The sequence below is a fragment of the Notechis scutatus genome, chromosome 1, assembly GCF_049901735.1.
Source record: "Notechis scutatus isolate UNSWTSFEM ecotype Mainland chromosome 1, rNotScu1.2, whole genome shotgun sequence".
Classification (NCBI taxonomy): Eukaryota; Metazoa; Chordata; class Lepidosauria; order Squamata; family Elapidae; genus Notechis; species Notechis scutatus.
This window is the reverse complement of record NC_142009.1, coordinates 186,835,285-186,862,531: the sequence shown is the minus strand read 5'-3', so window position 1 is coordinate 186,862,531 and position 27,247 is coordinate 186,835,285. Positions and strand designations below refer to the sequence as shown.

Sequence of the window (27,247 nt, the reverse complement as noted above, 5' to 3'; positions counted from 1 at the left end):
CACACATTAAAGGCAATCAGTCAACAAGAGAAAACTTGCATTTGTGTGAAGTGAAAACAGATTGTTAGACAGAACATGTGAGACAGTATTAGCTTCCAAATCCACTAGCATTAAGAACTGATTCTTGAGATTTTACATCTAATGTTCTGAGGGAGGGAATTATAGCCATCATATAAAAAAACACCATCATATAGAAACAGCATGTTGTTGTTGTTTTAAAAAAAACAAATATTAGTCTCCTGGAAATTTAAAAGTGCTGTTAATGAGTGGTTCCAGAATATGGGAATTAAGAAATGTGCTTGTTCTAGTTGAGGCTACAAATCATTTCAAGGGAGCAAAAATATAATTTGGGGGTGCTTCTATACTATTATCAGAGATCCAGATAAGACAGAATTCTGAGTTTGAGAGTGAGAATATATGTTTTCTTAACATTGATAAAGAAGAGCAGATGAACATTCTTTTGTATTTCCTAAAGGCTAACTAGCTACACCTTAAATAAAGTAAAAAGATCAAGGGTATCAAGCAAGACCTACTTAAATGTACTCATAAGATGATTACACTCTTGTCCAGTTTATCAGGTTCTGTAACTTTTTCTTTGCAATAAACTGACCAAAAGTTTTGTGCAATAATCTAGTTCCCTTAATTATTGTTAGGAGGCTTAACAAGTTATTTCTGGGGTCAGTTTCACTGATATACCAACTGCAACATCATCTTTTTCTAAATAGGATAATAGCTAGTAAATGTACACACCGGTGTCTCCCTATTTAGGTAATTCCAAAGCTTTATGTGGAACTACTCTTTACTGCAGAAGCAGCATCCACTAAGAACACAGGGACCAGGCAAGATACCTGATTACAGGTATGTTCACATTGCATTAAGGAGTAACTGAGCTACTTTTAAATCACTTTTGGAAGACAAAACCCTAAACAATTTTACACCAGATCATCCTCCCCAATATAGAGCCTGCTATTTGAATCAATAATCATAGCATATTTTGAAAACACATTGCCCAGAGCCCCTGCAAATTTAACAATCTACATTCTCTATAACAGGGCTGTCAAACTCAAAGCCTATGGGCCAGATGCATCACGTGCTGGCCACACCCATGCTCCGTTTAATGAAGAGGAAAAAAGTTGTGATACATCACGACGCGAGTTTGACATCCTTCTCTATAGCATTGTTTCTCAACCCTAGCAACCTTAAGATGTATAGACTTCAACTCAATGGTAACTGGGGAATCCTGGGAGTTGCTAGGGTTAAAACTTTCTGAAGGCTCTTAAAATCAGTATTATTGCCAAGTACTCACAAAGCATAGTTTTTCCAAGTCTGGAACTATGTCTGATATTTTGAATTAGGGCCATATCCTGGAATTGTCCTCGTGTCTCAATCTATACATAAAGTTGCTTAACCATAGCTATCATGACACTTATATGGATCCCATTTCAGCCAATGGCGGTAAGGCTCAGATATCAAGCAGAGGTTATTTTTGGCAGTTATGCAAAACATTCAAAGGAAATGTTTCAAAAAAGTGTGCTAGCACAAAAAAAGTACACTTCCTCAAATATTAATGCAGCCATATTCTTTGAAAGGCTTATTTGAAAATCTCCTTTTTGCCTTTGGAATAACTATCAAAACGAAGCCTGAGGTGAGTTATGTACTAACAGGCAGGATACCACCATACATGCAGTCTTTAAAATGTTTCCTTGGAGCAACACTTTTATTACTTTCTACCACACACATACACATCACTTTTCACTGCAATTAAGCTTCAAAACAGCCAGCTGACATCAAGTCTACAAGAAAGCTTACTTGCAGAGGAAGTCAATTTTTCAAGCGGAAGCCAAACAAAACAAGCTATTCCAATTAGCAATCGCTTATATCCAATCCTCTTTCCTCAATTAGTTATTAAAATTATCTTGTCAACTGTGTGTCCTTTTTTTAGGATTAAGAATCAGGGAAGGCAATTCCTTGATAAAAAATGTGGAGGAATCTGGATGGGGAAATCTGAGAAAGCCTGAGGTTACACGCCATCTATAAATTCTATAGAGACAGTTGTTAAATTGATATTTTCTCTGCAAGCATTATCATTTTCTTCTCAGTTTGGCAATTCTGAATATATAGACTTTTGGCTAAGCAGGCCATAAACTAGCAGTGATTCATCCCACTGGATTACCTATCATAAATCACATTGTCTCACTAAAAGGTTATGATTTCAGGTCTAATTTGCTTCTGCTAAATTCTAAGAATTAAGTTGTCTTTTATCATGATTCCTTATTTATTGTTTAATAAATATGCTGAGGAAATTGCTTGTCTTAAAGGAAAAAAGGTGTGAGATTTTTTTTTCTGTGTTTAGAAGCCTTTGAAAAAGAAAATTCAGATCAACACATAATCAAATCCAGCTGCAGAGTACTGACTCTTATTGGTTGAAACACAGGCTAGGGCTTTTGCAGGGAGCCACTCCCACATAGACCTGCATTGCAGTCATGGGTTTTTTTTTAATCCTGCTCATCAGTGGCGACAGACAGAAAGGACACATATCTCCTAAATTTTGATGTTTAAAATCAGATATTATCAAAAGTTTACATCTTATTTGTAAGTATGGTAAAACGTATTTTCCCCACTATAAATCTCTTCATGGAAATTAAAGGGATTACAAAGGGACATACATACTTAAGTGAAATCAGCAGTCACTAACATTGACTAAAATACAACACATGAAATTTGTTATCCTTAAATACACTATGAACAATCTCCCAGTGCAAGTATTTCCTCTGATAGACATATATTTTATGGACCAGCCTAGACATTTACAGTTGTAATAAAAAAAAATTACCAGTCACAAGACAAAAACATACAGAAACATGCATTCCTGCATTATATAATTTTGCTGATGTGAGTAGGGATAAATAAAATTATTGAAACATTAATATCTTCTGACCTTCTTCCTTTTATTTACATCTTTAAAAATATCTATATCTGTATCTATCTATCTATCTATATATATATATGGAACAGGTTCTTCATTATACAGTAATTCTATATATTATTAAAGCCTCCTGCAATACATTCTTTTATAGGGATGTCATCCTTGTGAAAAAATATACAAAGACACATTATCCATGCAGCTGTTATTGCATGGGATAGAATTCATCTGCTAGTAAATGAACTGCAGAGATATAAAACTCAAGATACAAAAACAGAAATCTAATCACTGTAGTTCTAAGCACACAGCAGATATTCATAACTATATAATTGACATATTTAAATGCTTGTGCTGGATTATCTAATAAAATATGTAGTATGATATTCAAAAATATCAATTTTGTAAAAGAAATACTAAAAATCTGGATTGTTCCCATGCATGGTTACAATAAAATAATCTAAAACAATCTAGCTCTGAAAAACAAGGAAGATAATCTAAGTCTGAAAAACTAATACTTGCTCATCTGAATACACTCTTTTAAGGCAGCATTAAATGTCAAATAACAGTTTTAGAGATGCATTCGTAAAAATCAATTCTTTATAATTGAAAGAGAAAACTGCAAAATAACTCCCAAGCAGTTGGCCATCTTGGCATCACTAGAAAACATCTCCACATATACCCTTCATAGATTTTATTCCCAAGATTAACAATTTGTTGTTATATATTTAAGAAAATTTTAGAAAGAGAAATGCAGGGTATCATACTGGTATAATTTTCCAACATACATTTTAATAAAGCTTATTTTCAAGAATACCTTTTTCCAGTCTGAGATTTCTAGATAAAACAAATAGGGAGGGATGTGTGTGTGTGTGTGTGTGTGTGTGTGTGTGTGTGTGTGTGTGTGTGTGTGTGTACCTATGAAGGTGAAGCAAAGATATACTAGTGCTACCTTAATTTTTCACCATGTAATTTATTTGGTTTTAAAAATTCTTGCTTGCCCAGCTAAATGGCAGCACTTAAGGCAAACTTGACTGATCCTGAAAAGCTCAACAAGGTCAAATTTGGTATTTGAATAGGAAATCAACAAGAAATACTTGGGCTATAAGTTCAAACTAGAAGTCAAAAATAATTTTGAAAGAAAGACATGGCAAACCACCTGTGTATTGATTCCAAACTATGTCCATGAAATCACCAGAAGTCAGGTCTGTCTCAAAGGGAACTTTTTTCCATGTCTCAAGTAGGTTTAACTATGTTATTAAACTGGCACCCTGAAGATGTTCTCACTATTATCAACATTTGAGCAGTTTTCTATAAATCCTATTATATATTTGTGTACAGTTAAGTACATGTATTTAATGTCTCATCAAATCATTTCTGCATATATTATCTGCGTCTTTACTTTCGAGAAATCTAATAGTACAAACCACTAATTCAGAAATTTTTTGATAATGGTTCCATTTCAACTAAAAAGCAAAACACTGTTTACTTGTGTTGTAAATTTGTTTATAAGAATGTAGAATTTATATGATTTGGTTAATATTAATTTAAATACTTCAACTGTAGATCAGGAAAATCAAAACTGTAATCCTAACACCAAATTATCATCTTTCCTCTGGACAACTGAATGAGATAAACGTTTGTTTGAATTTCACTGAGCATATAATGAAACTGTACATAAACAAACTGAGGAACCCAATCCACCGCCCTATGCCTCTGAAGAAAAGCTTTCTGGCAAGGTCTTAGCCGTTGTTCCCGAGAGATTTTGCTCTTCTCCTCGGGCGGTGGGGGGGAGCGTCTTTTTTTCTGCTGGGGACAACAATGTTGGCTCCTCCGCCTCAGCTTTAAGGGAGCGCAGCCGAGAAGAAATGGCGCCTTTCTCAGGCAGTCCAGCAATAACAGAAACCGGCGAAAGGGTCGAAAAGCCGAAGACTGCCACTTGGCAGAAAAACTGAGATTTATTTATCTAGCCTACGAAACTCCAACTGAAGCTGATTTATCAACTAAAGAGGCTGAGAGAGACTCTATTGTATTTCCTTTTGAGGGTCTCTTCTGTGAAAGGATGGTGGGGAAAGCCGGGAGGATGGGTATCTATCTATGAAACCAATCTGAACCGAACGTTTATTTCGAATTCGGTCAGCGGGGTCGACCGATTTGAACAGTTAACGGCTTCTTCTGTGAGCGTCTCGTGGGGGGGGGGGGGAAGCAACACGCGCCATCGAAGTGCCTGCAAGCCAAACGGAACTCAGCTCCATGCGGCGGATCCCAAGATGGAGATTGTGAGCGAGCAAAATGGAAGGACCGTCTTTTCCCCCGGTATTTTTTCTTAGGACGGCGAAAGCACAGCCCAGAAAGGACCAATGAACAAACCAGTCCAGAAAGGGGGCAAGCGAACAACCAAGCTGCATTTTAGACAAAGCAGCCGGGTTCCCAATCACCTATTCCCTCCCTTCTTCGCCGTCCTTTTTCAACCCGGCGCTGCCCGGATGCATTGGACTGGCTACAATAACTCCGAAGAACCCTCAAGGGCGGCGAGATCACGTGGGACATATACTCCACTATATCAGGAAAGCGCGCACCAGTTCGGGAAAAGTTACCCAATACTGATACACGCTTTCTCGACAAGCGAGGAAGCACTGCTTCCCGCCCAAAGGGAAGCGCAGATTAGCTGTTTAGAGAAGCAAACACAGCTCCGCCGTTATGGCCCCTTCAGCCCAGCGTTGTTCGCTCCGAGCACGAGATGAGCAAGCGTAAACGCGCGCCCCTGGCGCGCGCACATACACACGCCTCCTTCAAACAGCCGATCTCGCGCTGGCGGCTCGGGCCGTTCTTTCCTACGCATTCCACCTCGATGGTTTAAGGCGGCGCAACGAGGTGACTGACAGCCCCGCGCACCAAGCGCGTGGTCTAGAATTTTCCTCCCAGGTTCTACCGTTGCGCTCCTTCGTGGCAATCCTCTCCTCTTTTTCAGGTAGTTAATGACACGAAGCACCTCATTCTTCCCCGCATCTCTCCCGCCGGCACAACTTGTAAAATACCGTACTGTACAGTAGTTCGTATCAAAACAAAAATTTGAAAAGGGTCCGTTCCGCCCCTCCTCCCCCCCGTTTCCTTGCCGTCGAGCCCGCCTTCCTCTCTCACGTGCCCTAGTTTCCTCTGACCCGCTCCTCCCACCCTCTTCCTCTCGACTCCATATTGAGGCTGAAGGAGGCAAAATCCAGTCACAAAATGGAGGTAACGATGCTCGGCGTCGCGCGGGAACAGCGGCGGGCCATGGGCTTTGGCAGCAGCGGACCCCGGAGATGGCTAGGCGCGGCAGACGAAGCAACGAGCAGGGAGGCCAGGCGGGGAGGAGTGGGCTCTTGACCGGCTCTCGAGCTGGCTCGGTTCTTTGCTTTCCCTCCCCCCCCCCCCAAGCTTAGCCACACGACGTCTCCGAAATGGCGCAACGGGCTGGAGGGGGTGGGTGAGGAGGCTTGGAGCGGGAAAGGCGGCTGCTTCGGCCGCCATTGTGACCCCCGCGCGGGGGAGAGAGGCTCAACTCCAGCGAGAGCAGCCGCAATAGAGCCGGGAGTGGGGAGGAGAGAGAATAGTCAGCGTGGCACGTTAGGTAAATCCCAGGCAGCCGGCCCAGTTTTCCTTGGAAGGGACGAGAAGGTTAACGGAGGATACAGCGCGCGCAATAGAGACGCGCGCGCACGCAGATCCCGGCGCCGCCGACTCGTAATTGTGCTTTGGTTACCCTTAGGAAAATGCTCCCTTTTTTCCAACGGTGTGTGTTGTATTTTGCAATCCAGGAGCAAATCCCATTGAGTAGGATCCCCAAATATGAATTGTTGAACGCTGCTTCTGTGAACCTGGTCTTTGAGAAATAGTAGTAAATATTGCACCGTTAAGGTTTTTTGCCTGTGACGTCTACTACACCACCCGCACTGGAGTTATATTATATGTACGTCGCCAGCTCACCGCAAAAAATAATAATAGCATAAGTTCTACGGTTAATTTTCTGTTTAATTTTCTGATAGCAGTTGAATGGCTTCGATAGGAAAGCCATTGGGGGTTTTGATAATTCGTAAAAGTGGTGTTGGATCACTTAATACTTCTGTTTGGAATCAGTATTTTTTTCTGCTTGAAGTTATGACTGAATTTTGCTGGTTCAGATAACCACCATATCTTCTATCTCAGGTTTAATGAATCTTTAGATTCTTGATTGACTAGCATTCAAACCTAAGTTCTGTAATTACATTAAAGTGAATAATTCTGTTATGTCTTTGAGTCCTCTTCACACTTGTAAGTATCACAGGGTGTGTGTATAAGATTGCACAGTGTGGAATAGATTAACTTTCTGGACCCTTTATTTCTGAATTATTTAATTTATCATACTGTGAGATATAAGACGCCGAATAAATTTATACTCACAGTATGAAGACAAGTCTGGTGCACAATTTCAAAGGTTTATTGAAGAAAATAAAAGGCAGTTGCAAGCGGGGCCTCCAAGACCCTTCCCAAGTGGATTGAGTACAAGGAGAGCAAACTTCCATATTCAAACAATATATTTATACCATTGCACAGAACACACCACGCCTAAGAGGCCCTCCCTACACCCCCTTACTTTCCACATTCTAAGATGAGCTAAACCAGAGGCTTAAGGGTCAACATGACATTGTTTTCTGTGCCTCCCTCTTGTTTCACTACTGGGCTTCACCTTGAGATGTCCCTTATCTACTTGTTGCCAAGCCCTGGGCAGATCTTCCTGTTTTCCAAGAAGATTGTAACAATGCATCATGTACTTGTCACTGAACACATTTTAGGGTGGGGGTTTTTATATGTAACAGAAAGAGTAAAGAGGAATCTTCCAGCTTAACCATACTTAAACTACGTAAAATCCTATTATAAAAGAGTAACTTGTAATACTTTTCTATCAATACCATAGTCACAATTTTAAACTTTTTTTTGCCTCTGCCACATAAATTGCCAAACTATTCAGTTTTTAGGAAATCATTAACCTATGCACATCTAAATTGCAGGAGGAACAGACAGCTATGATTGTATGTCACCAACTTATTTGGAAAAATGTGCCACTCAGTTGAGTTCCAAGTAGCCTGAAGTATATTGATTGAACTTAAAACACTTGGTTCTGTGGGGGGGAATTATAATTTGGGGCATAAAATGTTGAAATTATGTTTTGATTGTGAAATAATTCAACTAGAGAACAGTGTGAAATGATTCAACTAGAGAACAGTCTTGTTCAAAAGGAACTCAAGGTTATAAGATTACTTTAGTATTATATTTTTAATGCTGAAGATCAGTTATCCCAAGGGTCCATCTAGCTGCTTCTTTCTGTGGGACTCTGCTGGGGCTTGCTATTGTGTGTTGTTTCTAGGCTTGCATTCTCTATCTTTGCTTTTCCAAATTGTAATTTGGAAATGTGTCAGCAGCTGATGCTTCTGTGTCACCTATAGTTTTGAAAAAAAAACAGAAGGGGTATTGTATTTCTTGTTTGATTTTTCTTTTTTTCTGGCCTTGTAGAAGGGAGAGTTTTCTATTTGTATTAGCCCACAGTTTTAAAATTCCATCTACCTATTTTTAAGTGGGCAGGTATACTATGAATGCAAAAAGATGCAAAGATTGTCCAAGTTCTGTCCCATTTTAATCTTTTTATTTCAAAAAAAGTTTTGTATGCATTTCAGAATCTTGGTAAGAAAAGAGATGAAAGAAAGTATACAAAAGTATATTGAAACCCAATAATATTTTTAATTGGAAAGGGTGTGGGGTTTTTTTGTGATAATCTATACCAGCCTCAATTCTACTTGTAATTCAATTACTTCAGGATTGTAAGCAATTCTTTTAGCTGAATGCAATTTTATCCATTTTAAATTCAGCTCTCTCAAATCTGCAATCTTGGGATAATGTGTTTACTGTACAGTTTTATAACCCTTCCCAGATAATAGAAATATCTCTGACGAACATCAGAAACATTCAAACTTGGTTAAAAGAATGATATGAGGTAGGACAGCTCTACGAAATACCAGAAAAAATGTTCAAACCTCTGAAGGCAAGGAGTTCCAAAGGACAGAGATTGTAACAAAGAGGACTTGCCATCTTGACCTTATCTCAGTGGTGACTCAGTAGTTTAAAGGCAGTATTGCAGGCTAATTTTGCTGACTGCCCACTGCCAGCAGTTCAAGTCTCGCAAGGTTGACTCAGTCTTCCATCATTCCGAGGTCGGTAAAATGAGAACCCAGATTGTTGGGGGCAATATGCTGACTCTAAACCATTTTGAGAGGGCTGTAAAGCACTGTGAAGTGGTATATAAATCTTATTGCTATTGCTATCTCCATCACTTCACATAGAGTGAAGGCTTTTTTTGAGATATTCTTACCCAATTGTTAGGTTCACCTTTCTCAAGGCAATACCTAATAACTTTGGTACAGTGGAAGTGCTGTTTTTAAATGTGAAACATGTTTAATGATTTGTTAGTACTTAATTATTTTGGCCATAGTGAAATATTAGTGCCCAATTACAGCTGCATTTAAGTGGTGCATTTTTAATTAATATATGTCTGAGCAAGGTCTTGAGTACTTACATGCACAAGCTTGATTTAAGACATTCTGAAGGAAAACAGTGAGAAGCCTGTTTTCCAAATGCTCAAGATAGTAGCTTTCAAAGCATTTGCTATAGCAAAAGCCTTTAAGTATTAATAACAACCCCTCCCAGATCTAAAGATAAACAGCCAAGAGGAATATCCAGGGAATAGGGTGTTTATAAACTGAGTACATTGGAAATGGTATTGATTCTCTCTCCCCTACTGGGATTTGCTTCTTTAGTCCATATGATGAATGCAAATAAATATAGTATCTATTTAGAAACAATTTTAATCGATTCTTACTGCATAGTTTTGAATACAATTTAATTGGCTAGCAGTTCATTTTGCTATCCTTATAGCATATCATGATGAACATGCTTGTTTTTCTCAATTCATACTCTGTTTTTATTTTAAAAAAATACATTACATGGGTTGATAATAGAAACCTATCCTTTTTTAACTTATTTACTTACTCTCTCATACAGTAACATTACTTACGCTAAAGTGGCTCCAATATATTGTCCATTGAAAATTAAGGCCCCTTTATTTGGTATGAGAGTAAGGAGAAAACTCACAGGAACTCCTACTACTTGTTACCTAGGTTAAAAGGAGCAACTGAGTCAGAACACACTCCCAAAATGGCGTGTAAAGAGGAGAGAGAGGCTGAAGATTACAAGAGAAGGGGAAGAAGATCCTCACAGGTGGAATATTTTTATGATTTTAGCTTTTTTTTTTTTTACTTGAGTTAACTGAAGTCAGTTTTTGCTTGCTGCTGCTTTGATAGGTCTGTGTGGCTCAGATTTCATATTGCACTACTCTGTTCTGCTTCACTTTTGAAAATACATTATTCCTTTTCCCAGTATAAAGGTTTACAGTAAGTGCACTATTATGTGCATAATTCTATAAATTTGTGTTACTGTAAAAGGAATAATTTGAAAACTAATATCTAAATAAATCTTAAAATTGTAGTTAAATTATCAAAGTCCAAAACCAGGCAATTATTGGTGGTTCTGTCTGCTTGAATGGGCATGTCTAGTTGACTAAAATCCATGTTGCATTGAGGAGGTACAGGTAGTCCCCAACTTACAACAGTTCATTTGATGAACGTTCAAAGCTACAAAGGTACTGAAAAAGTAACTTATGACCATTTTCACAGTTTTGATTGTTTCAGCATCCCCATGATCATGTGATCAGAATTCAAATGCTTGGCAAATTGACATATATTTATGATGGTTGCAGTGTTCTGGGGTCATGGTGATCACCTTTTGCAACATTTGACAAGCAGTTAATGGAGAAGGCAAATTCACTTAACAACCATGGTGGGAAGAAATGTGGCAAAAAAGGTCGTAAAATGTGGGAAAACTCACTTAAATGTTTCGCTTAGCAACAAATTTGGGGTTCAGTTGTGATCGTAAGTCGAGGACTACCTGTATTGCTGCTTTTTGAACAGTATTGTTCCATTAAAAACTAGAACATTGAGAATTGAAAATTTACATTATTTAAAAAAAGAACATTGTATCTGTTTCATGTAGTAAAAAAACTGAATCCAGACTCAAGAGTTGCATCATTCAAAATTAGGTATAGATACAGTTATTAATTGATAGATAAGCTTCACTTGAATAAATACCCAAATATTTGGGTTATGTAATATTTACATATGTTCAGCAGTTAAGCTGTTTTTGAGAACTATGGCCATCTGTTGAAAATTAACTATAGAAATTATAATTATTAACAATATTTAAGTAAATACTTCAACATATTAGAAGTAATCAATATATGCTTTAAATAATAGAACTTTAAACTCCTATAATTGAAAAATTCCTCCTTGTATTCATTACGATTTCTAACTTACAGTTATAAGGAACTGCAAGAGCTTGCTATTGTCCACAGACAGATGGCTTGTAATAACCTGCATAAATGTATCTTAGGGAGAATTAGAATGATACAGTGGTAGTTCTTGAAAAAAGTTTAACGGTCCAGACTTAACTTTTAGTTTATTTAGTGGAACCTTTATTTCCTCTGTAGCGTTGAACTGAATAGAGATTATAGAAACAGAGAAAACTGATGGCAGAAAAAGACCTAGTGGTCTATGGCCTTTTCCATCTCTTAAAAAAGAGATTGTTGGGACTAGCAATTTTGTAAGAAGAGGCTTTAGAATTAAGAGTTATGGAGACTTTACTGCTTTACAATAGGTGATATGTTCTTGTTTTTTTGTCAGGGAAAGATTAAAGTGTACCAGCAGTATTCCACTCATAATAAATACAATTATCCAAAGGGGAAGTATAGGCTAACTGTTTTGTCATTATGGCCATTGATTACAATTTCCATTTGAAAACACCATAGGAGATCAGAATAAACATTTCAGCTAGGTTATTAAGGCCAATCACAATTTAATATTTACTTTCCATTATTCAGATACTAATCAAAACTCCCTTGAAGTCAGCTGTTGCTATAAAATTCAAATAGTTTTACAACTCAAATGCAGGTATTCTTTTTCCTATTCCGTGTGCCTTTATCATTATTAGACACACCCTACTTGATTCACTGACAAAATGACTGTCAGTTAAATAACTTTCTCCTTTCTTTGCAATCTTGGGATTTGACTTTAGCCTTTTAAAATGTGTTGTTGCTGAGGCAGAAAAAAAAATGATGTGTTTGTTTTGAGAATCACCAGTTAATCTGATTAATTCAAAAATGTATAACTTCTAATAAATGCAAATTAAATTTAATGATACCAAATTTATGTTCCTCTTTGTGAATTGTTTCAAATGAAGAGTTGCTAAACAGGAAAGTGACAATGTTAATATGAAAAATCGAGATATTTTTAGTCACTCCATTCCCTGGATTTATCAGTTTGTAACTAGTGATATGTTTGGAAAGAAAATGTATTGAACTCTGCACACATTCTCTTCAAGTTCTGTTGTTCCATTCTGCCCACATGAGACTGTTTTCAGAAATAAGGATCCATAACTGTTCACCTGCTCTGAATTCTAATAGTCTAGAATTTGGAGCATATCCAGAAGTTCTGGATAATGGAAACAAGATTTTCAAATTGAGAGATTGGACTAGGAAACAGCAAGAAGAGGGAATAATTTGATTCTTTCTGTTTTCTAGTGATATCTAGAAAAGAAGACCAGATTCTTTGAACACTCAACCTAGTATTTAAAGAAGTATGGCCCCCAATCCTTTTGGCAGCCTGGCACTGGCTAGTTGCCCTCAAATAAAAGGATGTGAGCTATCTCTTTTAGACTTAGACAGACAGACAGACAGACACACACACACACACACACACACACACAGAGAGAGAGAGAGAGAGAGAGAGAGAGAGAGAGAGAAACTTCCCTCTATGGCTGGTTGGTTGCCATCCATCCATATAAATTAATACAGAAGATTTAAGTCAGTGATGGTGAACCTTTTGGGCTTGACATGTCAAAAATTCAAAAAATGTGCCTCTACTGACATGGTCTCCATTCACGAACAAAAGAAATAATTCTGTATCTCTCCCCTATCTAGGCTGCCCTGAAGAGAAGTACTTGGCAGCACCGAGACTAGGCCTGAAGTAGAAGCCCATGTCTTGTCTTGAATCCTTGCACCACTGCTGTCACTTAAAAAAGCTGCCATACCCCATTCCCCTAAGCATCACAAACTTTGGAGAATGTGTGATTGCCCCATGGCCCAACACCCTCCAAGAATTGCCATGCACCATTTACTTTTAGGCGTGCTTTCTTTCTGTTGACAGGCCCTTGCAGCCTATCCAAGGCTGCTCCAGGTTGCATAACACCTTGATTTGTGAAGCAGCTTCATAGAATGCTCTTCCACTGCCTCCAAAAACCGTTTGAAAGCATGCTTGTTTTTGCATGATTTTTATAGGCTGTGGAGGCTGCACAAGAGCATATTTCATTCTTACGTGTCCTCTGCGGTCTCTGAAAATTGTATGAGAATAGATTATGTTTTCAAGAATAGTTCTCATCTGTTGGTGAACATTAGTGTGTCACCCAAAACAATCTGGCATGTCACCTTTGACATATATGTCATAGATTCTCCGTCTCTGATCTAAGTACTGTAGTTTGTTTTTTTCAGTCCAGGGCATTGCGTCCAAAGTTGGCACCAATCACTCGATTCTAGACCAAGAAAAGCATGTGGAGCACAAATATTTTACTCTGTGCATGGGTTGTCTAGAAGCTCAAAATCATATGGCAATAGTGAAATTTTCTTTGGAACTATTTTTCCTGTGTTTCCGTTTCATCTTGCTTTCTGTCCTATCAGCCTACCTGGCAGTTCCAGTTTTGGTTCTTTGTGTCATCAGCAGACAGATAGATTACTAAGTGACTTGGAAAGATGGCTCAGAAGCAGAAAGTGCACAAGCGGGTACTGCAGGGGAGAAGTGAAGGTGTGGCTGGCACTCCTTTTCCACTTTTTCCTCCCTTGCAGAGTCTCTACGCTCCTCCACAGCATGGCTTGTGCAAAAGCTGTCTTTGCTTTTCTCCACAATTTGTTCAACATTGATTTTTCTGCAGTGGCACAGCTACTTGGTGCTGTGGGGGAGACTCAGTGCTCACCCTGTGCAGGACAAGTGAGCTCTGCAGAAGAGAAGATGGGGGGAGGGGTGTCGGAATGCTCGTGGCTCAAAAATCTGGGACAAATGCACACATTGGGACAGGAATAAAAGCTGAAACAGCATCTGATGTGTGAGCCATGATGGGCCTTACAGAAGAAGTCTGCAGGCCATAAATGTGAGAGCCCTGGATTAGTATGACTAGAATCCAATAGCTTTTAACTTTGTTAGAATATTTTGAACAAAATAGTATGAACTGTACAAAAGAAAAACAAAAACTGGAATTGTGCTAAATTTTGTTTAAAAGATGGTTAATTTTTTTAAAATATGGTTCTTTTAATCATATGTAGATAGAATGTAATGAAATTCTAACAGTAATAGCCCTTTCCATGGAATGAATGTGTGTGTGTGTGTGCGCGCGCGTGCACACACACACACAGACGAACACAATACACAAGCCTGAGGATGGCAGATGAGATTCTGCCGAAACGTTGCTACAACTTTAAAAGCACAACTATAATGACGTGGGAAAATACCCGAACATTTTCATAAATCATATAGATTTCAATTGGACAATTAGAGCAGTTATGAATAGAATTGCAGCCTCAGATTATAGCTATATGCCTACATGTTAGAAAATAAGTACATAAATACATTTGTATCATACTGAAGCATATAGCTATAGAAGTGGTAAGTTATTTAATTGCAAACTGTAGACAAACTACTTAAGTGAATTTCTGAGCAGCAGTATGAATCTAGTGCAGATACTGAAAATTTTCTTCTTTCAGGGTCATGATCCTAAAGAACCAGAACAATTGAGAAAACTGTTTATTGGTGGCTTGAGCTTTGAAACAACAGACGACAGCCTAAGAGACCACTTCGAAAAATGGGGCGCACTCACAGATTGTGTGGTGAGAAATTATAACATTTGTATGTCTTTGCATTTGGGATAAACTCTGCTCTACTCAATTAGAGAATTAGATTTAAACAAAAAATGTTTCAATCAGCATTCTCTGTATTATATATTTCTTGAAGGTGATGAGAGACCCACAGACAAAACGCTCTCGAGGCTTTGGTTTTGTGACCTATTCTTGTGTGGAAGAAGTAGATGCTGCAATGGCAGCTCGACCACATAAAGTTGACGGCCGTGTGGTAGAGCCAAAGAGAGCAGTTTCTAGAGAAGTAAGTAATTGTTTAAAATGTTACACAAATGCTTGCTTGCTTCTAAATGTGTTTTTCAAATATTGAACTAATATAAAAGTTTGAAATACTAATTTTAACTTAAAATTTCATAGGATTCTGTGAAACCAGGTGCTCATTTAACAGTAAAGAAAATATTCGTTGGTGGAATTAAAGAAGATACAGAAGAATATAATTTAAGAGATTATTTTGAAAAATATGGCAAAATTGAAACCATTGAAGTAATGGAAGACAGGCAGAGTGGAAAGAAAAGAGGTTTTGCCTTTGTGACATTTGATGATCATGATACAGTAGACAAAATTGTTGGTATGTAGTATTTTGTCTTTGTGGTAACTTCTGTTTGATAAATATTGATGTATACTGTGTTTTAATAAACAAAACTTTTATCGTAGGAATAATATAAGATATTCCAATGTTTTAAAAGATTATACTTTGTAGCCCCAAATTCAATTCTTGACTTTTTTTTCTTCTGTGTATTTACATCAGTTTCTCCAATTTCAAATATCTGATAGTTGTTTATTCACAAGCACATGTTTGACTCCATCATTTTCATTACCCAGAGCTTTCTTGAATTTTTCCACTATGCTTAAATGCCTGCCTGGGAGGCAGTATGATAACATTTTTCATAAAGTACAATATTTTCAATTTGCTTGTTTGCTGTTATTGGTGCACAGAAGTCCAGTAGCCACCTTTTGTAGCTGGATGAATTTCCCAAACAAATTGAACAGCTTAACTAATAACTTTAGCAGAATATCAAAATCTCAAAAAAACCTCGCTCCAAAGGAAATATATACTTCCAGCAGGGGAATGGTTTGGAGAGATTCCAGCTCAAAGGGTGATTAGTGATTACACAAAAGCAGGTTCAGGTCAAAACTCTAATTGCAGTTTTAATTTATTTATTTTTAATACCTTTATTATATTAAATACCAATAAAATACAAACTAATGTGAAAGAAAAAAGGAAGAGGATAAAAGAGTAAAGTTTAAAAGTAACAAAAAAGCAAATATCGATGGACCAGAAATCATAGCATCCTCACTATAATTTAATATAATTAGGTCATTACTGAGGAAAGCACCAAAAGAAACTGATAGAAAAATTGTTTGACAAACTAGATATTCCCTAAGGCCAAGAACTCTTAGCTCTGTTGCAACAAGGCTTCCCAATCTAATAGCTTCCTACTTGTACAAACAGAATTTTACCTGCATTCTATACTCATTCAATTGAGTTGGACTGATTGGAAAGCACCAGCCTCTGGTACCTTGTCATGTTTTGCTTGCTTGCTACTTCAATCATTTGACTCTAAGAAGCTCTTTTACTTCCCTTTAAAATTCTCTGGGTCCACATATTCTAGAAGAAAAAAGGAGGAGGCAAGCTGATTGAAAATTCTGCTTTTTTCTACTGGGGTTGAAAGGCAAACCAAGCCAGAATAGAGGTCAAAACAATTTAACTCAATTTAAAGTTAGAGATAAAAGTCTGAATAAATTACTTTGCAAGTGTTTGTGGATGCCCTTGAAAATGAAGAGGTTTCATACTTTTAATTTTATGTGGGTAAGAGAATCCGTATGGGTTCTTTATATTTCTGTTTTTTGATTTTGGTATATTTTACAATTTTTTTTGCATAAATCATTATTGAGCAGAATGCATATTTTCATAGCAATAATTAATTTCAAATTTTATTTTAGTTCAGAAATATCACACTATAAATGGACATAACTGTGAAGTGAAGAAAGCTCTCTCCAAGCAAGAAATGCAGACTGCAACTGCACAAAGAAGTGAGTCTTAGTAGGAGTCCAAAATAGAGCAAGTATGCTACCTATCGAACACCATTAGACATTCACTATATTGTTTTTATTTAAGGTCGTGGGAGTAGTTCAAGCAACTTCATGGGTCGTGGAAACTTTGGAGGCAGTGGTGGAAGTTACAACAGAGGTGGAAGTTTTGGTAGTAGAGGTACATGTTAGTTCTCCCCAGTGTCCTTCCAAGATATTGTTTTACATTATTGGTTGTTAACTTGTTCATAACATAATACTTTTGTCCTGCTTTAGGAAGCTACGGTAGTGGAGGTGGTGGCAGCAGTAGAGGAAGCTTTGGCAGTGGCGATGGATATAATGGCTTTGGTGATGGTAAGCATGGTAGTACAAATACAACTTGCATAATACTTGAGCTATATTACTTTCAGTAGCTTGACAGCCACACCTGGTTGCACTGGTGTCAAAAAGATTTCAATTCGAAAGGTGGCTTGGTGAGGACCAGATTGGGGAAAGTTTTTAAGGGATAACATTTTTCTTTATACTTCCTTTATAAAACCACTCCTGTCCCTGGTATGAAAAAGGGTAAGAAGTTATATTTATCATTAAAGGAAACAGAAGTATAATAGGACACAGCTTTTAGTGACTATGGAATATCTTGACATAGAAACGGTTGAGATATAAAGAAAATCTGTGTACTGAATAATTAGATGATTTAAGTCAGGTATTATTAGCTTAACCCAGTAATTTCAATGGAGCACAGTGTCATTGCTTTCAAAGCAAGTACTAAAATATGACCTAATGTCTTCCTGTGGAATATTGCTTATATTCTTCAAACTAGATACCTCCATTTGTGTGGAAAAACAGTTCTGATCTCAAAGGCATATGTGGTTAATAATCAGGAATGATGCATGCAACAAACCAAAACATCTGAAAGATACATTGGCAGAAGGTTGATTGACTTCTATCTTTTTATTTACAACCAATTTTTGTTACATTTAATTCAAGGTGGAAACTATGGTGGTAGCCCTGGATATGGTAGTCGAGGTGGTTATGGTGGTAGCCCAAGCTATGGAAATCCAGGTGGTGGATATGGCGGAGGAGGTGGAGGCTATGATGGTTATAATGAAGGAGGAAGCTTTGGAGGTGAGAAGCCTTGAATTGCATTAGAATTATAAATATTTATAATACAAATTTAATAAAATATTAGCGTGATTGTTAAAAAGTTCAATAAGATTAAATTTTTATCTGTCACTTTAAAACATGTAGGTTATATTTAAAAAAATGTTATGCAATGTAAACTTGTTCTCAAAGTACTCTTCCAATACTGTGAAATCACATTGAAATTTTTTTTGAAGGATTCAGGGGGTATGTATCAGTGCATGCTGTCATCTATGTTAGATTGGAAGTTTAATTTTCAACAGCTCCCATGCTAGCTGCTAGGGATATGACATTGATTTTTCTAACCTGTATCTGTTTTATAAGGAGTTTGTTTTGTTAATTTTTCTGTAGCATTCTATTTTTTTTTAAAGATGTAGAGGGCATAGAGATTGGCCTTAAAGGACAGAAAGAAGAGCCACTATTAGGCAGCAGTCAGATAAGCACCAGGGCCAGAAAACTAATTTGAAAAAACATTTTACACAAGTCCCTCCCTAGCTCATAAAGTGAAGAAGAGGGAAGCACATTCAGACATGCAGAATTCTTTTGCTATAGCTTTACAATAAAGGTAGTACTGACTGACCTTCATGGCATTGGTTTCTTAGTCTGGTCTACATGTAGGATTAACACTAGGTAAATGTCACATTCTTTGTGAAACTTTCCCCAGTACTATTTATATAGCAATAGCACTTAGACTTTTTTTTAATATTTTATTTTTTATAAACAAAAATACAAATCTCTATTCACGTTAACAGTGTTCATGTTGTTATTAATACATACATCTTCTTTTATACATAAACATCATCTCTTATTTCTATCCTCCACCCATTTGTACCACCTATCTCAAACCGCGTAATAGTCCAAATCATCTTTGCCTCTTAATTCCATTGTGAATTTATCCAGTTCCGCACAATCCATTATTTTTTGTGTCAAGATGGTATCTTTTCCTTCTTCCATCCCTGTGCGAAGGCTATTCTTGCCACAGTTATGATATGTATAATGATGCATTGGATGACCTTGCTCAGTTTTCCCTTAATCCTAATAAAAATATTTCCGGTTTGAGTTCTAATTTGTGATCTGTAATTTCTAATAATCATCTTTGTACCCTCATCCAATATATTTTTAACCTCTGGACACTGCCACCACATATGTTCCTTCTTTATATTTACACTTCCAACATTCTGCTTTTGTGTTTGGATACATTTTGGCCAGTCTTGCTGGGGCTAGGTGCCACCTACAAAACATTTTATATTGATTTTCTTTAAATGCTGTTGACAATGTCAATTAACAGTTATCAGCTCACATTTTTCCCAATCCTCTAAATTTATATTATGCCCTATATTTTTTGCCCAGGCAATCATTGATCCCTTTACTATTGTATTGTAAGGACTTACAACAACTGGACCAAATTTTGACAGGCAAGGAGATAAAATTTATAACAAGAATGTATAACTATTTGTTGGAAGTGGAATTAGAGCACTTAGACTTATATACCACCCCATAGTTCTTTACACCACTCTCTGGGTGGTTTACAATGTCATCATATTGCTTCCAACAAACTCTTCTCGTTTTACCAACCTTGGAAGGATGGAAGGCTGAGTCAACCTCGAGCCTCATCAGGATTGAACTTCAATCTGTGGGCAGAGTTTGCCTGCAGTACTGCATTCTAACCACTGCACCATATATGAAATATTTGGATTGATTGCTGGCCCACAGTTTCAAGGATAAATTTTCCGATCAGCGTATATTTCTAGAAAGAGCAAACTGAATGTGTTGATTTAAAAGATAATGAACAAATGGGATTATCAAATTTATGCATCAGTATGAGAACTAAAACTTGGAACTAATTTAAACTTCCTTTACCTAGAAGAAGGATGACTCTATATTTAAATAATATTGGGAATTACAGGGCATCATGAAAAAATTACGGGACACTAGGGGCACTTTGAACTGAGAAAGTTCAGCTATCTGGAGAGGCTGGAATAGATTGCTTTTTTTTTCCTTATTGAAAAAACATTAAATTGAAAACACTTAAATTGAAGCAGGAGGAGATGAATGGTGTTTCTTCCTCCCAGTGTTCCTCAGGCTTGTTTCTCACAGGTTATCGTACCAAAGTTACTAGCTGGAATCAAGTATTGTTTGTTTCTTATCAGTGGAGAAAAGAACAGAAACAATGAGTTCATGACTTCCATTTTTTTTAGCTAAAAACTGCATAAGTTTTTATGTTTTACAACTCACATTGTTCATCGAAATTTCATAAAGTACCTTCCGTAAGTCCATAAAATGTGTACATTGCATATTCAATTGTATGCAATAGTGCTTCATTTATTTAATCGAATGAAGTACTTTTCTAAATTACTTCAAATTATATAACAGACTTGAACATAAAATTAAATTTCTGTTTTAGGCAACTATGGTGGCAGTGGAAGCTACAATGATTTTGGCAACTACAGTGGACAGCAGGCCTCAAGTTATGGACCCATGAAAGGAAGTGGCAGTTTCAGTGGCAGAAGTTCAGGCAGTCCCTATGGTGGTAAATGCAACATTTAAATATATGCAGCTGGCTAGTATCTTTCAACAAGAACTTGAATATAAACAGTTATACTCCATTTGTAGGTAGCTATGGATCAGGTGGAGGAAGTGGTGGCTATGGTGGAAGAAGATTCTAAAAACTAGTGGGATAATGGTATGTATGCTACAAATAAGTGTTTTTAATTAAGCTTACAACATTTCTTTGAGAGTAATCTTTTTTTTTTATCCTGTATTCAACAGGCTACAGTTCTTAGCAGGAGAAAGCGAGGAGTTGTCAGGAAAGCTGCAGGTTACTTTGAGACAGTCGTCCCAAATGAATTAGAGGAACTGTAAAATCTGCCACAGAAGGAGCGATGAACCATAGTCAGAAAAGTTACTGCAGCTTAAACAGGAAACCCTTCTTAAGGACTGTTAATAGCCACAGTTTGCAAAGAGTGCAGCTATTGATTTAATGCAATGTAGTGTTTAGATGTACATTCCTGACTTTTTTTAATTTGTTGTTGTAGCTTTGTCTTTTCTTCATAAAATCAGGTATATTGCCCTGTAAATTTGTGGTAGTGGTACCAGGCATTAAAAATAATTAAGGAACATTTAATTTTTTTCAATACTTGTGTAGTTCAGTTTTTTCTTACCGAAACTTCTTTAAACAAAGAAATGTAGTTTTAGGGTATATTCTTGCTAGGAAAAAAAAAATCAGTGCATTATAATCTGTATTAATTTAAAACAATAGAAATGCTGAACGTTTTAAGTACTCTTAATTTTTTTCTGCATATGTAACCAAATGACATGAGTTGCACATGCATAGGGAGAGGAAAGATGTTTGCATTAAAGCTTGTTTAGCTGTATAATTAGGACTGAGTCATTTAAACCAATGCTTGTGAATGATAAAAGCTTTACTTTCAAATGAGAATTCCAGATATTTCTGGGTTGTGCATATCATAATTTGTAGCATTTGTTTTTAGTTTAAACCTTCTAAGTAAATAAGCATTGACAAGATCTTTTAAAGTTTATTCAGTTTGCCTCCCACTTCGCTGATATATAAAGGAGCTACAAGAAACATTGGCAGAACAGGTTTCTGCCTTTTATAATTGTTGAGACTCAATTTCCCTCAAATTGCAAACAGATTAAATGCACACATATAATTAAATTAAAACTTTGAATCTAATAGCGTGGGTCTGTTACTTAGCTTACAGTTCTACAGTTTCATATGTATATTTATATATATATATCTGGCCTAAAAATATAGGTTCATCTATTAAGGTGCCTAAATTCTACTGTGTATAATTCTGTATGCCCCTTTCTATCTGATGCTAATTTGCAGCATAGAAACAATCCCTCTGAGTTCGTTGGAATAAGTATAATTTTTCTGAGCATGAATGCATCAAGATGTTTCACACACTTTCTAATGCCCTGATAATAGGTCTTGAAGGTAAAGTGAAAGAAATAGGAGCTAATTTGGTAGAACCTATTGTTGCTAATGAGGGTCCTATGGCTACAGTTAAATACAGACTGTTCGTTGGAATGATTTGATAAAAATTATTAAAGTCACACTCTTGACTAAGTTGTTTACTCCTTCACTTACCTAGGTTTATTTACAGCCCTGTTCCCTAATAATTTGCTATCCTTCTTAATCTGATCAGACTTCTTTTTGAACTATTGCCAGAGCAGTGCTTTCTGTCAGTACACATCCAGAAGAGTAGGGCACAGTGAGTAGAAGAAATTCAGACATTTTTCACCTTCTTTCTGTAGGCCAATGAGTTTAAGATAAACTTAATTCCAGTGTAGGAATTGATTGCTGAACAAATTGCTCAAGAATCAGACATGAACTCGTCATTGGGTATAGAATGCATTGGTTAATATTTACTTTAAAATAAAAAAGTATAAAAGGAAACATGGTGGCACGGTAGTTAGAATGCAGTATTGCAGGCTAACTGCTGAGAGCCAGCAGTTCGATCCTTTCGGGCTCAAAGTTGACTTAGCCTTCCATCCTTCCAAGGTTGGTAAATGAGAAGCCAGATTGTTGGGGATTATATGCTCACATTTGTAAACTGCTCAAAGAGTGTTGTAAAGCAGTAGTCACCAACCTTTCCAGCTTGCTGGCCCGGGAAAGGGGCATGTGAGTGGCAGGTGTACGCATGCACAACTCCATTTGTGCAAGTGGCGGGTGCACACACCCTCCTCTCATGCAAATGGAGCTTTGTGCACAAGCAGTGGGTGCTTGCGCACAAAGTTCAACTTGTGAGTAGCAGGCATTTGGACTAGCCCGTGAAGCTCCACTCATGCAAGCAGAAGGTGCTTGTATGCGAAGCTCCATTTGTGCAAACAGCTTTACGTATGAGTGCAAATGTCCTCCACTTGCGTGAGTGGAGCTTCTCACATGAGCACAAATGCCCTCCACTTGCACGAATGGAGCTTTGCACGCGAATACATCCTTGCTCAACATGCACGAGTGTAGCTTTATGCGCGTGCACTTGCCCATCTCCTGTGGCTCAGTTTTGAACAGGCTGCGGCCCAATACTGGGAGTTGGGGACCTCTGCTACAAAGCACTATGGGATGTTATATAAGTCTTAAGTGCTATTACTATATGTGAACCCAACTCGAGAGTATCTGTCCCCCAAAGATCTACAGTATCGTATGACTAAATGTGGGAATGTTGATATCTTCTATCTCCAAGAAAGTGTCTGCATACCAGTAGTCAAAGCTTGTTGAAAGGGATTCAGCTGTTACTGTAGTGTTCTCATGTACATTCCTTATTTTTTAAATTTATATGCCATCTCCCCATAGGCTATCTCGGGGGGGGGGGGGGCTTACATTAGTACATATATGTGCATTTCCTGCAAAGGTAGATCAGACTCATCCCTTCTAAGTCTGTCACTGAATCCAGCAACATAATGAGTAATTGGTTAAGACATTCAATCTGTTTTTAATGGTGATGGAATGACTCTTGATGTTATATAGAGAAAACAATACCAGCGTGTTAATCTTTTGTAAAAATGTGAAACTTGTAAGGTAATCAGTGACTTAGACCTAGATCTCTCTGAATTCTGACAAGTAAAAGGAGTGGACAGTGAATAACCGGCATTAAAGATATCTTAGTCGAAATGAGGATCAAACGAGATTCAGACAGGACTGCAGCGCCCGAGTCAGCAAATTAAAGAAGGACAAGGCAGCAAGAGCTTCAACTTCCAGACAAGAGAAGGCATAAATATACTATGCTGATAGTGAGCAGCTTCCCCAAATAGTTAAATCTGCCTGTCAGTGATGAAATAACGAAGAAAGTCTAGGAGTTCTTCACCAATTGGAAGCTCCCCAGGTCATAGCTATTTGAGTTGGCCTACAGTGGTAGGTCTCCTAGCATTTAGACCTGAAAGGGGAGTAAGACTAGGTAAGGTTTGTTTCTAACACTTTTCATGAATTAAAAAATAATTCCTCTCTGAACATGGTAAGAAAGATCTGTTTGACTTGCAGATTGTTGAAGAAACCTCTGTGACCAGAGGTGGATATCTTACTGGAAAACTTGCTTGGTAAGAATGTGTACAACACTGATGTTTCTTTTATTGTATTCTGAGCTCTGAAAATTAGAGTTTTGGAGAAAACAACAAACTGGGAAAATGTGAAATATATTGAATATTTATTACTGTATTCAAATCAATGTGGATGGGCTTATTAAATCATCTAATTGGCATTTAGGTCTAAAATTCTACCATCCACGGTACTTCAGACAGCTGTTATAGAGGTGAGTGGCTTAACAATTAGACCTTGCTGGAGATGAAGCTTAACTTAGGATTTTGAAGTTTTGGAGACCATATCTAGGTGGGGTGGGGGGTGGGGGTCAAATATCCACCAATTAATGAGAAGTAACATTTTTAAAAAATTCTGTCTTCAGCTAAATTCGTGACTTGTGAATGGCTCAAAAAATTATAGTGGTCTCCAGTAGGGTTCGGCATCTTCTATACAGTAGGTGTTAGTTATAATAGACAATTTGCACGCAACATCAAGTATCAACATGAATGAAATGGGAGAGAGGGTAAGAACTACTCTGAGCTTGAAACAAAACATTTTCAATACGTTGAGATTTTTTTTCCCTGATGAAACACCACCTTTTTTAGCATAGGAAAAATGGGCACTCTTTGAATCAAGCTTTATTACCCTGCTTGCCTAGAACAAAAAGTTAACTAGCAGAATATGGAAATCAATGGAACAAATTATTTTATTTTACTTTTGGGAACTCTTAAGAACAGTGGTTGGTTGCTTTTTGCTGTTTGCATGCTCCTGGCATATAGTTTCTTAATGTTGTTACCAAAATATGTCGGGCATCATTGTATTGTGGAAGGATAATTTCCCAGTGATTTTGGTAAGAAAGGTATATGATACATTACAGATCATTGAACATACCCAATTACGTACATAGGCAAATAAAAAAAGCACTTTTCATACAACTGAAAATCCTGATTTTATGTGTGATTTTTCAGTTAGAAAAGTAGCCAATAATAAAGCATTGCTGGATTCCTATTGGTAATGTTTCTAATTACCAAATTGCAGGCAAGAAAATCAGTAACATTCTCACCTGGAATACTTGATGTGCCCTCTAAATTAATTTTCAGGTAACAAATTTTTAAAATGAGTTTTTTGGGGGGGCGGGGGGTTAAGAATTTTTTAAAAATTCATTCTGTAAACCTTAATTGTGTAATCTAATACTGAAATTAATTTGCCTTATTCTGTTGTTATTCTGCATGTAAAAGAGTAGGATTATGATTCCAGATTGTCGGCTTGTCAGCATCTCAGTTTAACTCACGATTTATGAATTTATGAGCAGTTTATCATTTCTGTACCTATCTATAGTAGCATCAAATGTACAAATTGTTATGTTATAGTAAATAGGAACTGTGGCTAATTGAAACTGAATATTAGATAATATTTATGGATTGTGTCTTGCTATTCTAGGACTATGAGTGGCAAAGAGCACCTATGCTCCCTTTTTGTCTTATGAAAACAGGGTTGAGGCTAAAAATGGGGAATCTCAGCAATCCCCAGCAAGATGGAAATGGGGTGAGTGCATGTGTTTCTCTGTGCCTCACATTTTACTAAAAGAGTATCTGAATCTTGTATGTGCTCAGCTAAATATTTCCCCCAAACAAGACTGAGATCAACCGTGTTTGGTGATGGGCTTTAGATACATTATGGTACTAGAACGGTGCCAGCATTAGGGATCTTGTGGACCTCAATCAACTATTAGCAAAGTTAAGATATTCAATAGGTTACCATACTTAATGTGCTAAATTGTTTGCTTTTATCTTCTGCTCTGCAGGATGACTAATCCTGAAGAAACATTCGTCTGTTTCCATAAATTGACATTTTTGATTCTTCAATGGAACATGCATACAACTGATAGCTATGAGAGCAAAAATTGAAGCATGTAATAAACAAATGCTTGTAATAAAACACAGTTAATCATGATAGTTGATGAATTTCAATTCTAGTTCTGGACCATCATTTATTTCTGTATTAAGCAACTGAGTTGCATGATTTCTTCTAAATTGTTACGACACAAACTTGAAGCCACTTAGAGATGTTGGATTCACATTGGTCATTTAGTTCCACATGAAACAACAGGTTCTGTGCAAATGTTTGGCTCTAGCCTAGGAGATACCTCTCAGAGCTTAAGGACACATCCTGCTAGAACAAAACTTGAGGGCATGTTTACAGGAACAAGCACACTCACACATTTCTGACTGATGTGGATTAGTAATTTATGTTGATATGTCATTGTCCTATGAATTATCTGAGAATGAAAAATACTAAGATTTGTATCACTATTTTCCAATGTTGTTTAATTCGGAAACATGAGTAATTTTACAATGGCATATTTTCAATTTCACTGTAAAACAGTAAGCGGATGGTTTGTAGGCAAGGGAACAAAACAGTGCCCTACCCAGGCTTTTTTTCTTATGCAAGTCTAAAAAGAAAAGCATGAGATATAAAAAGCTGAAGACCCTGAACCACATCACTGACTTCCTTAAAACTACAGTGAAAACCCATGAGGATTATAATCATTTCAGTGCTATTTCAAATAAGGTAATATGTTTCTTCTACCACATAAAAGTGTGGTATCTTGTTCAATAAAGTTCACAAAAATGCTAATTTTTCTTAATGGTAGAAATGTAAAACAGTACTAGATTTAAGATGTTTTTAAAAAGCCACCAAAAGTCAAAAATGGTGGGAAAACAGGAACACTTGGGTAGGTTGATTAGAAGATACTATATGACAAGGAGAGGGAAGCCTTCAGTGCTGTGGATCTCATTCTAAAGCCCTGGTTCTGTTCCATTTCAGTGTGAAGTCACTCGAGCCTGAACTGGCAACATTAAATTTTGCTCTGGAACAACTTTCATCTTGATGCCACTTCCAAAATCAGAGTAACATGGTCTCCAGTATTGGTTGGAGATGAAATCCAAGTTCAAATCTTTCAAGCATAAAACCTGGTGGATGACCAATGTTACCTATCCCCTTTACACTGGACTGAATTTCATTACAGAAAAACAATATTTTC

General features: G+C 37.1%; 1 protein-coding gene across 11 annotated transcripts; it reads left to right on the top strand.

The window, feature by feature from the left end:
- Window positions 1-6,099: 6,099 nt before the first annotated feature.
- On the top strand, window positions 6,100-26,174 carry HNRNPA3 (heterogeneous nuclear ribonucleoprotein A3). 11 transcript variants are annotated; one of them, XR_015746500.1, is made up of 16 exons: window positions 6,100-6,154; window positions 10,108-10,207; window positions 14,850-14,972; window positions 15,097-15,243; window positions 15,357-15,567; window positions 16,944-17,033; window positions 17,119-17,211; window positions 17,307-17,384; window positions 18,018-18,155; window positions 20,575-20,700; window positions 20,784-20,853; window positions 24,169-24,224; window positions 24,391-24,436; window positions 25,243-25,304; window positions 25,645-25,749; window positions 26,009-26,174. XR_015746500.1 is itself a non-coding variant. In XM_087949674.1 (12 exons), exons 2-11 carry the CDS (start codon window positions 10,145-10,147, stop codon window positions 20,834-20,836), a joined length of 1,122 nt encoding a protein of 373 aa, XP_087805800.1. In that variant the 5' UTR covers window positions 6,100-6,154; window positions 10,108-10,144; the 3' UTR covers window positions 20,837-20,853; window positions 20,940-22,260. The 11 variants fall into 11 exon arrangements, 3 of the variants coding, with proteins under 3 accessions (XP_087805800.1, XP_087805802.1, XP_087805801.1); XR_015746504.1 differs by lacking the exon at window positions 10,108-10,207; XR_015746499.1 differs by lacking the exon at window positions 24,391-24,436.
- Window positions 26,175-27,247: the final 1,073 nt, after the last annotated feature.

What these genes read in the sequence shown, in the direction of transcription:
- HNRNPA3 (XM_087949675.1), top strand. An exon ending in AGAGAGCAGTTTCTAGAGAA is followed by an intron (nt 15,244 to 15,356) that starts GTAAGTAATTGT and finishes AAAATTTCATAG; the next exon opens with GATTCTGTGAAACCAGGTGC. An exon ending in GACTGCAACTGCACAAAGAA is followed by an intron (nt 17,034 to 17,118) that starts GTGAGTCTTAGT and finishes TTTTTATTTAAG; the next exon opens with GTCGTGGGAGTAGTTCAAGC.